Raw genomic sequence first — 13417 nt, 5'->3', positions numbered from 1 at the left:
AATCGCCAAGCTCCCTTTCCATAGTGAATGCTGAAGCAAAGTATTCATTTAGTACCTCTGCTACCTCCAGTTCCATACACACTTTTCCACTGTCACACTTGATTGATCCTATTCTTTCACATCTTATCCTCTTGCTCTTCACATACTTGTAGAATGCCTTGGGGTTTTCCTGAATCCTGTCCACTAAGGCCTTCTCATGGCCCCTTCTGGCTCTCCTAATTTCTTTCTTAAGCTCCTTCCTCTAGTCTTATAATCTTCTAGATCTCTAACATCACTTCGTTTTTTGAACCTTTCATAAGCCTTTCTTTTCTTCTTGACTAGATATCAAACACCATGGTTCCTGTTCCCTAGCATTCTTTCCGTCTCATTGGAATGTACCTATGCAGAACACCACACATATACCCCCTGAACATTTGCCACATTTCTGCCGTACATTTCCCTGAGAACATCTGCTCCCAATTTATGCTTCCAAGTTCCTGCCTGATAGCTTCATATTTCCCCTTACTCTAATTAAACACTTACCAAACTTGGCTGTTCCTATCCCTCTCTAATGCTATTGTAAAGAAGATAGAATTGTGATCACTACCTCCAAAATGCTCTCCCACTGAGAGACCTGACACCTGACCAGGTTCATTTCCCAATACCAGATCAGGTACAGTCTCTCCTCTTGTAGTATTATCTACATATTGTGTCAGGAAACCTTCCTGAACACACCTAACAGACTCCACCCCATCTAAACCCCTATCTCTAGGGGGATGTCAATCAATATTGGGGAAATTAAAATCTCAAACCACTCAACCCTGTTATTATTGCATCTTCCTCGAATCTATCTCCCTATCTGCTCCTTGATGTCCCTGTTACTATTGGGTGGTCTATAACATAGAAACATAGAAAGTAGGTGAAGGAGTAGGCCATTCGGCCCTTCAAGCCTGCATCGCCATTCAGTACAATCATGGCTGATCATGCAACTCAGAACCCTGTACCTGCCTTCTCTCCATATCCCCTGATCCCTTTAGCCACGAAGGCCATATCTAACTCCCTCTTAAATATAGCCAATGAACTGGCCTCAACTGTTTCCTGTGGCAGAGAATTCCACAGATTCACCACTCTCTGTGTGAAGAAGTTTTTCCTCATCTTGGTCCTAAAAGGCTTCCCCTTTACCCTCAAACTGTGACCCCTCGTTCTGGACTTCCCAGTAAAAAACACCCAGTAGAGATATTGCTCCCTCTCAGGTCACATCATCCCCAGAAGAGATCCAAAGGATCCAGAAATCTGAAACCTGTCCCCCACAACAATTCATCAAGCACACCTGAACTAGGCATCTGGGAGTAACCGTGTGTCTCTTCCATGTCCACAGAATCTCCTGTCTGCTGCTCTAACTGTGGAATCCCCAATCACTACTGCACTCCTCTTCTCCCCCCTCCCTTCTGAGCCACAGAGCAACACTCAGTGCTGGAGACCCAGATGAGGCTTCCCCCAGTACATTATCTTCCCCTATCCCACCGTCAACAGTATCCAAAGAATACTCATTATTGTAGAGAACATCCACGGGGTACTCTGCACTAACTGCCTATTCTCTTTCCCTCTCCTGACAGTCACCTACATACCTGACTCCTCAACTTAGGGGTGACTATCTCCCTATACGCCTATCTATTACTTCCTCATTCTCCCATATGAGCTGAAGGTCATTGGGCTACAGCTCCAGTTCCTTAACGTGCTGCAGTTCGCTGTACTTCATGTAGATGTTCTTATTAGGGAGACTGGAGGTTTCCCAGAGTCCTCACATCTCATACAAAGAACATTCATCTAACCCTAGACCCATTCGGACCCCACTAACTATGTTGTAATAGATGAAGGAGGACAGAAAACTAATAGAATCTTAATTAGAGCCTCCATCTGTTATTGCCCAAGCCTGTCCACTCCAACAATAGCCGCTCCTAAAATGGCTGCTCAACTTAACACTTCATTTAGTTTTATTGGCTTTTGCCAAGTGCCTAATAGATCATTATGATTACAGCCCACTGAAAAGTTCCAAAATGTCCCAAGCTCTTTTTAAAACTTGTACTGCCTCCGCCAAACAAGCAATTGCTCATGATGATTGCAGGATATAAGATCCCTAAGTGCATCATCTTACATTTCTGAGAACTAAGGTCCATCTGATATCACTCTATCCCTCTTACAAACTGATCATTATCATTTTTAGTCAAAAAATATTCTCACTATCAGTAACACTACCAATCACTGTGTCATCTGTAAAACTAACTAATTATATATCAAAGAGTCAAGACAGTTAGATAGTACGAAAACAGGTCCTGCAGTACAACTCTCTGAGCTAGTTCTAGTTCAATTTCAAAGTTCAAAATAAATTTATTATCAAAGTACCATATATTACGGTGAGATTCATTTTCACGCAGGCATTTATGAAAAAATACAGCAGAATTTTATGAAAAACTATACACAAATAAAGACTAACAAACATTAATGTGCAAAAGAAAATAAATGTGTAAATAAAAATAATTATGAGTTGGAAACAGTTCTTGAAAGTGAATTGGTAGATCGTAGAATCAGTTCAGAATAGTGGTGAATTAAGTTATCCCCACTGGTTGAAGAGCCTGATTTGACTGATATTCCTTTAAAATCCTCACATCCATGTGCACGTCCAAATGTCCGATGATCGTTGTAACGTTCTGCTCCAAATCCACAGACAAGTTTGCAAAACAACGTAATGCTGTATCGTAAGTAAATGATTCAGAGACAGGAAGGAGATAGAAGGCTTAATAACACGGTGTCATGACACAACATTTCCCTCAATGTCAGCAAAACAAAAGAGCTGGTTACTGGCTTAAGGAAGGGCACAGTTACATATGCTCCTGTCTGAGGAGCTGAGGTTGAGAGAGCTGAGAGCTCCAAGTTCCCAGGAGAGAACATTACATCACCAACAACTTGTCCTGGTTCAACTATACAGACTTCATGCCAAGAAAGCTAACCAGTGTCTCTACTTCTTCAGGAGGCTAAAGAAATTTGGCATGTTCCCAATGATACTTACCAATTTTTATCAATACACCATAGAAAGCATCCAATCTGGATGCATTACGACTTGGTATGAAAACTGCTCTGCCCGTGATGCAAGACACAACTTAACAATCTTCAGAATAATCCTTTCCTCTATGCACACTATCTATACCTCTTGCTGCATCAATAAAGCAGCTAGCATAATTGAAGACCTCATTGTCTCTGGACCTTTTCTCTTCTTACCTCCTCCATCAGGCAGAAGGTAAAGAAGCCTGAAAGCAGGCTTCTCAGCTTGAGCCCCACTGTTATAAGATTACAAAATAGTTCCCTAGTATGATAAATTGGACTGTTGAGCTCACAACCTGCTTTGTTATGATCTTGCAGTACATGAGACAATAGTAAACCAATTCCAATACTAATTAAGTACACCCACATCAACCACTTACTCTGGTGGCTATTTCCAAATTCTAATCACCAGTGTGAAAAATCTTCCTCTCGGGTCTCCTTTAAGTCCTTCCACTCTCACCGTAAACTTAGCCCTCTAATTTTAGACTTCTCTATTCTGGGAAAAAGACTGTGACCATCCACATCTAATCTACTTATCATAAAAATGTAGAAAATCTACAGCACAATACAGGCCCTTTGGCCCACAAAGCTGTGCCGAACATGTACCTACTTTAGGAATTGCCTAGGGTTACCCTCTATTTTTCTACGCCCCACGTACCAATCCAAGAGTCTCTTAAAAGACCCTATTGTATCCACCTCCATCACCGTCACCGGCAGCCCATTCCATGCACTCACCACTCTGTGTAATCTAATCTAATCTAAAAAAAAACTTAACCCTGACATCTCCTCTGTACCTACTTCCAAACACCTTAAAACTGTGCCCTCTCATCTACATTCCTCAGCCTTCTTCACTGCAGGGAAAACAGTGCCAGTCTATCCAAGAATCAAAATTGAAGATTATTTAACATCACTTCCAGTACACAATTATAAAGAAGAATGAAATAACTGTTACTTTGGATCCGGTGCAGTGCAGCACAAACACAGACACCAAGATAAAGAACATAATAATAATAAAAACACGATAAATATAAATACCTAAGATAGCTGCTCGCAGTTTCCACTGCTGTTCTGCTGACATAAAGAGGGTTGTGAGTGGTATGAACTCTTCTGAAGTCGATAACCATCCCCTTGGTCTTGTTGACACAGAAGAAGAGGTTATTTGCCTGGCACCCAGGCCTCTGGTTCTTCCGCCACCTCTCTGTAGGCCGCCTCATCAGTGTTGGTGACAAGCCCCAGCATCGTTGTGTCACTGGTGAACTTGACAATGTGATTACTCGGTGTTTGATTGTGCAGTCATGTGTGAGCAGAGTGTACAGTCATGGGCTCAGTACACAGTACACCCGTGCTGAGAATGGTGGGAAAGAGGAGTGGTTGTACAACCTGACTATCTGAGATCTGTTGGTTAGGAAGTCCAGCACCGTGGTGTATTTAGACCGAGGAGCAGGAGTTTGTTCACCAGGGACTGTGGGACAATAGTGTTGAATGCCAAACTGAAATCCAGAAACAAATAACACAAATAAAAATTGCAGGTGAACACAGCAGGCCAGGCAGCATCTATAGGATGAGGTACAGTCGCCGTTTCGGGCCGAGACCCTTCGTCAGGACTAAATGAAAGAAGAGATAGTAAGAGATTTGAAAGTGGGAGGGGGAGGAGGAGGGGGGAGATCCAAAATGATAGGAGAAGACAGGAGGGGGAGGGATGGAGCCAAGAGCTGGAAAGTTGATTAGCAAAAGGGACATGAGAGGATCATGGGACAGGAGGCTCAGGGAGAAGGAAAGGGGGAGGGGGGAAGCCCAGAGGATGGACAAGGAGTATAGCAAGAGGGACAGAAGGAGAAAAAGGAGAAAAAAATATATATAATAATAAATAAATAACGAATGGGGTACGAGGGGGAGGTGGGGCATTAACGGAAGTCAGAGAAGTCAATGTTCGTGCCATCAGGTTGGAGGCTACCCAGACGGAATATAAGGTGTTGTTCCTCCAACCTGAGTGTGGCTTCATCTTGACAGTAGAAGAGGCCGTGGATAGACATATCAGAATGGGAATGGAACGTGGAATTAAAATGTGTGACACTGGGAGATCCTGCTTTCTCTAGCGGACAGAGCATGGGTGTTCAGCGAAACGGTTTCCCAGCCTGCGTCGGGTCTCGCCAATATATAGAAGGCCGCATCGGGAGCACCGGGAGCAATCCCCACAAAAAGCTGGGGGGGGGGGGGTGGGAAAGATGTACTCAGTGGTGGGATCCGTTGGTGGTGGCGGAAATTGCAGAAAGTTATATGTTGGACCCAGAGGCTGGTGGGGTGGTGGGTGAGGTCAAGGGGAACCCTATTCCTAGTGGGGTGGCGGGAGGATGAGGTGAGAGCAGATGTGCATGAAATGGGAGAGATGTGTTTGAGAGCAGAGTTGATGGCGGAGGAAGGGAAGCCCCTTTCTTTAAAAAAGGAGGACATCTCCTTCGTCCTGGAATGAAAAGCCTCATCCTGAGAGCAGATGCGGCAGAGACGGAGGAATTGCAAGAAGGGGATGGCATTTTTGCAAGAGACAGGGTGAGAAGAGGAGCTTAGTGGTGGGATCGCTCCCTACGCGACTCCCTTGTCCATTCGTTCCCCCACCCCCGTCCCTTCCCACCGATCTCCGTCCCGGCACTTATCCTTATAAGCGGATTAAGTGCTACACATGCCCTTACACTTCCTCCCTCACCACCATTCAGGGCCCCAGACAGTCCTTCCAGGTGAGGCGACACTTCACCTGTGAGTCGGCTGGTGTGACTGGGGTGATATACTGTGTCCGGTGTTCCCGATGCGGACTTCTATATATTGGCGAGACCAGACTCAGACTGGGAGACCAGACCAATGGTAGTGAGGGAGGAAGTGTAAGGGCAGGTGTAGTACTTGTTCCGCTAGCCACACATTTTAATTCTACGTTCCATTCCCATTCTGATATGTCTATCCATGGCCTCCTCTACTATCAAGATGAAGCCACGCTCAGGTTGGAGGAACACCACCTTATATTCCGTCTGGGTAGCCTCCAACCTGGTGGCATGAACACTGACTTCTCTAACTTCCATTAATGCCCCACCTGCCCTTCGTACCCCATCCGTTATTTATTTATTTTTCTCTCTCTCCTTTCTCTGTCCCTCTCACTATACTCCTTGCCCATCCTCTGGGCTTCCCCCCTCCCCCTTTCTTTCTCGCTGGGCCTCCTGTCCCATGATCCCCTCACATCCCTTTTGCCAATCAACTGTCCAGCTCTTAGCTCCATACCTCCACCTCCTGTCTTCTCCTATCATTTTAGATCTCCCCCTCCCCCTCCCACTTCTAAATCTCTTACTATCTCTTCTTTCAGTTCATCCTGACGAAGGGTCTCGGCCCGAAACATCGACTGTGAAACTCTTCCTAGAGATGCTGCCTGGCCCGCTGTGTTCACCAGCAACTTTGATATGTGTTGCTTGAAATTCCAGCATCTGCAGATTTCCTCGTGCTTGCGTCCAGAAACAAATCTTTGTTTTCTAGATCTGTCAGGGCCAAGTGCATTGCAGATGCTATGGCATCTGTCGGTAAGCATATTAGAGAGTGTCCAGTGTGGTAGGAATGAGTTTTTGATATGTGCTATTACCAGCCGTTCAAAGCAATTCATGATGATTGGCATTGTTTAGTTCTGAGACTGTAGAGTTCTTTGGTACAGAGATAATGGTGGCTGATTTAAAGCATATGGGGACAGCAGCTTGGACGAGTGACGTGTTGAAGGTGCCCATGAAGATGTTAGTGAGCTGGTGTGCACATTGCCTGAGTACTTGGCCTCTTCTAATAACTCAACCCCTCCAGTCCCTGCAACCTCCTTGTGACTCTTCTCTGTACCATCTCTAGCTTATTAACATCTTTCCTAAAGCTGTGCGCCAAGTATGGTCTCACCAAAGCTCTGACCAATGAAGGAAAGAGATAACAAACACATTTTTCACTACCCTGTCAACCCATTTTGCATTCCTAGGGTACTTGTTCTGCCTGCCATTCACCTCATACATTGATATCCTAACGTAGATAATAAATAATAAGAATCTCAGTAAGTTCCAACTTCAGAAGCAATAATCAACCATTAGTCTCTGTCCCATGACATATTTCTGTGTGAAAGCAAGCCCACTCTGCTGTTCTTCACCTACCTCAGAGGACCCCTACTTCCCAAAGCTTTGCAAAAAGAGCTAGAAGGGGAAATAGTTGTCATCCTGCAGCAGTTACAGACCTGTAGAAGGACCACTTCAGAAGGAACTGGCGAGCAGCTTTTGGAAATCCAGGGCTGCCCTCGTGAGGCTTCAGGACCTGATTGACAACATTGTCAAGCCAGGATGCCCACTCATCCAGGGAGCTCTGCTGCTGTAGCGTCATTTTAAAGTCCTGCTCCAGACGCTGCACCATTCCCTCCTCACACTGGCACACCCACGATGCTTGCTCCTGTTGAAAAACCAAACTGAATTTCACATCGATTTCCTAATATGCTTTTAGACCAAACCATAACCAGCTGAGTTTTGAATAGGTTGGAACTAACAGTCAGTATAAGGCCATCGTAAACGGGCTCGCTGATAAGTTGAGACACAGATGAGTCAACACAACTGAGCGACCAGGAAGTAGAATCATTAGAAGGGAACCAGAGCAAATGGCTGGAACTATAATGGAAGATCACTGTCTTCCTATGTCGAGTTGGAGGAAACTTTACAAGATCAACAAATCAATACCACACAAAAAACTGCATTTGGTCAAGGGATAAAAACAGAAAGTTCTAGAAACACTCAGCAAGTCAAGCAGCATCAGCATCAGGTTAGCTAAGTTTTGGAATAAATGGGCCACTTTCAGGCTGGAGGTAGGTAGCTGGTGGATCCAGGGATCAGTTCTTGGTCCTCGTTGTTTACTATTTATAACAAATACCTAGAGGAGGAAACAAAATGTAAAGTTTCCAAGTTGGCTGATGATATGAAAATACAGGAAGGGCATATGATGACATCATTGTGTAGCAGGATAAAGCTAGACTGAGTGATTGGATGAAAGGTAGCTCGAACATCATTTGCATACAAAGGGAAGTTGTCTTTGGGTTGTGATGATTGGATAGCTGGTATATGAGACAGAGGAAAGGGACTGTGGATAATATGCTTGGAAGAATACTGGTACCTTCACATGGAATGGTCAAAGTCAAAGTCCAATTCTAGGATGTAAACTTGACAACAAACAGCATAATAAATTATGTCAATAAACTATGGAGTTTGTGATGACACTAGAGGACATTACTTATGAATTTAAGTATCTTGAAAATATTAAAATGAAAGAATTGAAATAAATAAGGAATCTCTGAAGTAATTAATGCATAGCTAGGAAAACATCTTAGAGGAAGGGGAAAGTAAGGGTGAAAAAGTTATCAGGATGGTAGTGTGGAAGAGCCAAGACTTAGCATTTAAAGTTAAGTGTAAAGTGCACAGCTTTGAAAGGAACACTTTTTCAATCATCAGTGTGAAGAATGAAATAAAACAAGAGCATGCCGGGATGGGATTAAAACAGCAGGTGGTGGATTTCATGACTTAATGGAGAAGTACAAATCGGTGTGAGGAAAAGGTGATGATGGCAGCAGAGGAAGAAGAGGGCTGATCTGGCAGTTGAACAAGTTGCCTCAATTTTAAGGAATTTACAGCTATTGGTATTTGTGGTTGGAGATGAGAGGTGGGGAAAGAGCACACGATATTATGGTGCACAGTAATAATCCACAGGGATGAACTCACCTGTACGTTGGCAAAGTCAACACGGTTGAGGTCACTGAGCATCTGATTAATTTGCGATGTATTCTGTAGTACTGCTCTGGCAGCTTGTGCAAGGTGGTTCAGGGATGTGTACCTGCGCAATGTTTGTGCAAAGGCACTTACAACTCCCACCTTCAAAGGAAACAAACTAGTCAACAAACCATGCTCAAAGTGGATCAATTGCATTTCACAGCACCAACATCTCAACTGGATTAAAAAATATTCCAAAGAAACAAAGACTGCAAAACATAAACACATGAAAAAACTGGGCTCCCTTTGGAGACAATATGACTCTATACTTTAATGCAGGGTCCCCAACCTTTTTTGCACTGCGGACCGGTTTAATATTGACAATATTCTTGCGGACCGGCCGACCGGTGCGGGGGGGGATTAGGGCTGCCAACGGACGAGAATAGCAGTCAAATACGTTGTGTTTACCCCGAGAAAGACTACAATGACCATGAAGCCTTGCGCGGTCACCAGTGCGCATGCGTGACTGCGCATGTGTGTACGTGCTGATTTTTTTCCCTGCAAATCGTTTTTGGCGATTCTGTTCGGGGCCGGGGGGCAGGGGGGTGTTAATCACAACCAGAATATAGGTGATAAGTGGCTAATACACTCAATTTCGTTTCTAAAAGGGTTTATCTAACGAATTTAATATTAAACACACAGCGCATATTTTCCTCGCATGAATATAATGATAAGTCAATTATCAGGGGAGGACGGGGAGCTTGAAGTAAGTGTTGAATGAACTTCCAGTAGAAGTGGCAGAAGCAGGTTCGATATTGTAATTTAAAGAAAAATTGGATAGGTATATGAACAGGAAAGGAATGGAGGGTTGTGGGCTGAGTGCAGGTCAGTGGGACTAGGTGAGAGTAGCATTCGGCACGGACTAGAAGGGCAGAGATGGCCTGTTTCCGTGCTGTAATTGTTATATGGTTATATAAGTCAATAGCATCATAACATTTTAAGTAACGTTTGGATATTAAACACACAGCACATATTTTCCCCATATGAACATATAAAATCATTGCAACACACCAATATCGCTGAATCAGTGGGAGCTCTGGGCTTGTTTTCCTGCAACAACACGGTCCCATCGAGGGGTGATGGGAGACAGCAATACTCGAACGGGGTTCCTTATGTCCAGTCTATTCCACGGTTTAGTTTTCATTGCATTCATTGCAGAAAACTCCACTTCGCAGAAAAATGTTGGAAATGAAAGCAACGTTTTCAGTGCTTTTGTGGCTATCTCAGGATATTTAGCCTTGACTTTGATCCAAAATGCCAGCAGCGATGTTATGTCAAACATACTTTTCAGCCCGCCGTCAGTTGCAAGCTTAAGGAGTTGATCTCCTTCCCGCGCTGACACGGATGACGCGCAGGTAATGACCTCGCATGCGTAATGGCTGATCAGTGGGCATGACAAGGAATGAGGAAAGGTGCCGTTGACTCCTATCGTCAAATCATATCGTTTCCTCGCGGCCCGGTAGCACATACTTTGCAGCCCGGTACCGGTCCACGGACAGCTGCTTTAATGAATAATGAAGGTATATCCTCACACTGAAGACTAAGATACATGAGATTCACAATGAATTGACAGTTTGGATTCAGAACTGTCTTGCCCACAGAAAACAGAGTGCAATTGGTTGGAGGCCCACAACTTGTGGTATTCTGCAGGGATTGGTGCCTGACCTCTGTTGTTTGAGACATATATAAATAACCTGGATGAACACGTAGTTGGGTAGGTTAGTAGATTTAGATTACTGGAACTCTGTACAGTGCAGAGGGCTGTCAAGTGTTACATACCTCGTGGGTATCTTGTGACTGTATTAGGACCATGATGTAATTGAGTACTTTGTGAGCATGATGGTGGGGTGATGTAATTTTTCAGCCAGTGTGAGGTCACGTGATGACATGTTCCCTACAGGTATATAAAGGGGAAACCCCTGTTGTCACGCAGTTTAGTTCGTCAGTTACGTTGTTATGCTGTGTAGTTTTGTTTTAAAGTGGAGTTTTACTTTCTATTTTAAGGTAAAATCGTTGTGCCGGCAGTTTCGCCAATCACTGCCAGTTTTTGTGTGTTGCACCTTTGATTTACCTTTACAGTCTAGTATTGGAGAGTGAAGACCTTACTAAAGTATGGGAACCCGAAGAATTGAGTAAAGTTGGTGCCATTCGGCGGTTTCATAAAGGATCGACCTTATTGAATCTTCGTTCAGGAATAGTTGCTTGCATCTGAGATAACCCCTGCAAGATCAGGAAGTTTTGTGCAGTGTTCACCATCCAGCAAAAAGGTCAGTGCCTTTAAGTCGTTTTATTTCCTTTGTTGTGAATTCCTTGGAAGGCATCTCGGCTAGGATCAGCAGTAATGTCAAGTCTTCGAAGAAATCAGTTTCAGAGCAGTCTGTCCGTACTGACTGTATAAATTACTTGGACTTTCGAATTTCCCACTTTAAGACTATGTTCGAATTTACCACTTTAAGAACTGTTCCAGAGTTGCCATATAGCAGTTAACTTCCGATTAAGTTAGTCGTTTGAATAATTTTCACTACTGTTGAGCAGAGTTTAATAAATGTTTATGTCTGTTTATAAAACCTGACTCAATTATATATTCATTATTGCTGATGACGTAACACAAGCAATACAACAAAATATAGATCAGTTACAGATATGGGCAGAGAAAAGGCAGATGCAGTTTAATCTAAGCCAGTGTAAACCATTGCCCTTCAGGAGGGCAAATGTATGAAGAAACCATACAGTTAAAGGCACTGATGAAAAGAGGGATCTTGGGCTCCAAGTCCACAGCTCAATGAAAGTGGCTAAGCAAGTCAATGAGATGATAAAGAAGGCATATATAGCATGCTTAAGCAAAAGAGAATCTGCAGATACTGGGAATCTACACATGAATACACACATGAAAGGCTGAAGGAAATTGGCAAGTCATGGTGGATAGTAGCAGGCAACATTTCAGGCTGAGAACCTTCATCATGACTAGAAATCAAGAAGTCAGAATATGAAGGTGGGGAGAGGAGATAAAGTACAAGCTGGCATTTGATAGATAAGACCAGGTGACGGGGAAGGCAGAAATGAAGTAAGAAGCTGGGTGGTGATAGGTGGAAAATATCAAAGGATATATTGTTCGAGTAAAAACTAATTTGGCAGGGGGAGTGCTGAAGATGAGGTAGTTGTATACAAACACAGGCAATGTGCAGTGAGATTCCTAGCAAGGAAAGGCTGATGACAGGGCAAAATTGCAGTCAACAGGATGAGTTGCAATGTAAAGAAAGTGCACAAAATTGAGAAGGGTGAGTACAGGACTGAAGGTGTCATATTTGAAAGCACACAGTATATGGAATAAGGTGATAAACTTGTAGCACAGTTACAGATTGGTATGTATAATGATGTAGGCATCACTGAATCATGGTTGAATGAAGATCAGAGCTGGGAACTTAATGTCCAAGGATACACATTGTATCAAAAGGGCAGTCAGGTAAGCAGAAGGGGTGTCGTTGCTCAGTTGGTAAAAAATCGAAATCATTAAAAACAGGTGACATCGGGTCAGAAGGAGGCGAATCATTGTGGATACATCTAAGGAACTGCACGGGTACAAAGACCCTGATGGGAGTTGTACAGGTGTCCCCCGCTTTTCGAACGTTCGCTTTACGAAACCTCACTGTCACGAAAGACCTACATTAATACCCTATTTTCGCTTTCAGAAGGTGTTTTCACTGTTATGAAAAAAAAATTCAGCGCGCGATAAAAGATCAGCGCGTCCCTAGCAACCGCTCTCCCCCGGATTCTCGCCGGCATTGCTTAAACACGTGCCTGTGAGCAGCTGTTTGCAAGATGAGTTCTAAGGTATCGGAAAAGCCTGAAAGAGCTCGTAAGGGTGTTACACTTACGGTAAAACTAGACATAATTAAGCGTTTTGATCGTGGTGAATGAAGTGAGGACAACGTGAGTTTGGCTTGTGGAAGTTGACGAAGATGATGTTGAAGAGGTTTTGGCATCCCATAACCAAGAACTGACAGATGAAGAGCTGATGCAATTGGAAGAGGAAAGGATAACAATCGAAACCAAATGAGTAATGATAAAGTACGACTTTAAGTTTGAAAGGGTACGTCGGTCTAGGGGATATTTGCAGGATGGTTTGAGTGCTTACAAAGAACTGTATGATAGAAAAATGCACAAGGCTCAGCAGTCAAGCAAGCCTTCCACATCAGCCTCAGCAGACGACGAACCTCGACCTTCGACATTGAGACAGGAAGTCATAGGAGAAGATAAGCTGCCTGTTCTAATGGAAACAGGCAACCAGATGACACCTCAGTGTCCCACCACCCCAACCCCCAGGCCATGGACACATACCAATTCGTGGAGGATGCAAAGGTAGCCGGGAGGCACACAGCACATCTTTAAGAAAAAAGCCAAAATAAACATGCTAATTAATTAGGTGCTGCACAACACGTAATTGTCCGCCCAGATCAGAGACGACGCAATCGGAAATCAGCACTGATATGGGCCGACAATTACGGGCGGCACCTAATTAATTAGTATGTTTG

The 13417-nt window shown here is 43.8% G+C and overlaps 1 protein-coding gene across 4 annotated transcripts in view; it reads right to left on the bottom strand.

The window, feature by feature from the left end:
• Positions 1 to 13417, bottom strand: part of rfx2 (regulatory factor X, 2 (influences HLA class II expression)) — a 221387-nt gene that overhangs the window by 23267 nt on the left and 184703 nt on the right. For all 4 annotated transcript variants that reach the window (XM_072244689.1, XM_072244688.1, XM_072244691.1 and 1 more), the window contains 2 exons: positions 8838 to 8987; positions 7316 to 7524 (listed from right to left, as the gene is read on the bottom strand). In XM_072244689.1, coding sequence (XP_072100790.1) covers positions 7316 to 7524; positions 8838 to 8987 — 359 coding nt within the window. The remainder of the gene's footprint in view (positions 1 to 7315; positions 7525 to 8837; positions 8988 to 13417) is intronic.

The sequence above is a fragment of the Mobula birostris genome, chromosome 26 (assembly GCF_030028105.1).
Source record: "Mobula birostris isolate sMobBir1 chromosome 26, sMobBir1.hap1, whole genome shotgun sequence".
Lineage (NCBI taxonomy): Eukaryota > Metazoa > Chordata > Chondrichthyes > Myliobatiformes > Myliobatidae > Mobula > Mobula birostris.
This window is presented reverse-complemented; position numbering and strand designations above follow the sequence as displayed.